Genomic DNA, 1,436 nt, shown 5'->3' on the forward strand with positions numbered 1-1,436 from the left:
CAGCGTCACAGTCAATGACAGGCATGTCGCAATCGATATTAATCAGGTGCTCATTACGCAAAGTATTTTCCACTAATTCATCACAGATCTCGACTCGTTCAAGAGGGCTAGAAAACAAACACCTTTTCTGACTTTTTGGAAAGCTATTAAAACACATATACTTAACTGGAAGGGGGGCCAGCTGGCCCCCCGATCCCTCCGGCGGTAGACTAACTTCGGCTAAGGAATAACCGGTGAAGCTACCATAGGCGTTACTGTTGTTACTCCACGGCCGTTTTTTGACCCATAATCCTCGAATTCTCTAAAGAAAATTCCGGCGGGCCATGTACTTGGTGATAGAGCGGCAGTTTTGAGCTTTGGATCGACACCCACTTTGAAGGAGATAAATCGCAGCGAGTTCATGTCGACATCTTTTTTCACCAATTTAACAACTTCAGGTGGGTCGTCGCACTGTAAGCATTCCTTTACCATGTCATGGACGTTCTGAACCGGTACGTCGGGGTGAATTCTGGATAAGTAAATCCAGAATTTTTTTTCCGTTAAAGGAACAGTGGCAACTGTCGTCGACAAATTGGCATTCGTTCCAACAATGATGTCCCGGTTGGAAATAAACTGGTCTTCTCTACGGCGCTTAGGTGCCGGACGGTGGATAGACGGCCAGTTGTTTTGAGCAGCACGCGGCGTTATATCAGATTTCGAGGCTACCGGATAAGCGGATTTCATTCCGTCCTTACGAATCACTTCCTTCAATTCATTGATGGCGGCAGTTTGTTGTGTAACTAATTCGGCAATAGTGTTACCAAGTGCAGCAATTGTAGGGCGAAAAGTAGCCCATTTCAATAGCTTTAGACAACCGTCGCAAAACCAGAGAACATTATCGGTGTGGGATTTTACTTTAGTAAACAACTGGCTGCTTAGGCCAGCGCACTTAAAGTGAGCCACCGTTTCGCAAAAGCCCTGGCATTTAATATAGTCGGATTCTTTTGTCGGCTTGGCGCACTTATCACAAACATGCTCCATTGTTGTTGGTGAGGTAGACAATGTAAGCGATGCGTAGCACAAAAATCACTCTGTTTCACCGATTAATGTACTTTTCTGAACTGAATTTCACTTTGACACAGCACAGCAGAAGTTTATTAAGCGGATCACGAAGAATTAGTGCCGAAAAATTAACAAAATAACGAATAAAACATAGAAAAAATATTCTGATCAGAAATCACGTAAACAAACAGCAAACAGTGTTGTTAGGGCACTCTCCATAGGTCCTCTCAAACCTGTCGTAAAACTCGTCCTTAGTATCATCGGATTTATCATTTGTCGGTGCGTATAAGTTGATTAGGCTATAGTTGAAGAATTTGCCCCAACACTCATATAAGGTCATCTACGGGCCTCCACCGGATAACTCGTTGCTTTTGTTTCTCCAACACTACGAAACC

At 43.8% G+C, this 1,436-nt stretch overlaps 1 protein-coding gene across 1 annotated transcript; it reads right to left on the minus strand.

Annotated features, from left to right (window-relative positions):
* Positions 1-219: 219 nt before the first annotated feature.
* Positions 220-1,020, minus strand: LOC128739663 (uncharacterized). The gene has a single exon (XM_053835159.1). The coding sequence runs from the start codon at positions 1,018-1,020 to the stop codon at positions 220-222; it is 801 nt and encodes a 266-aa protein (XP_053691134.1).
* Positions 1,021-1,436: the final 416 nt, after the last annotated feature.

The sequence above is a fragment of the Sabethes cyaneus genome, chromosome 3, assembly GCF_943734655.1.
Source record: "Sabethes cyaneus chromosome 3, idSabCyanKW18_F2, whole genome shotgun sequence".
Taxonomy (NCBI): Eukaryota; Metazoa; Arthropoda; class Insecta; order Diptera; family Culicidae; genus Sabethes; species Sabethes cyaneus.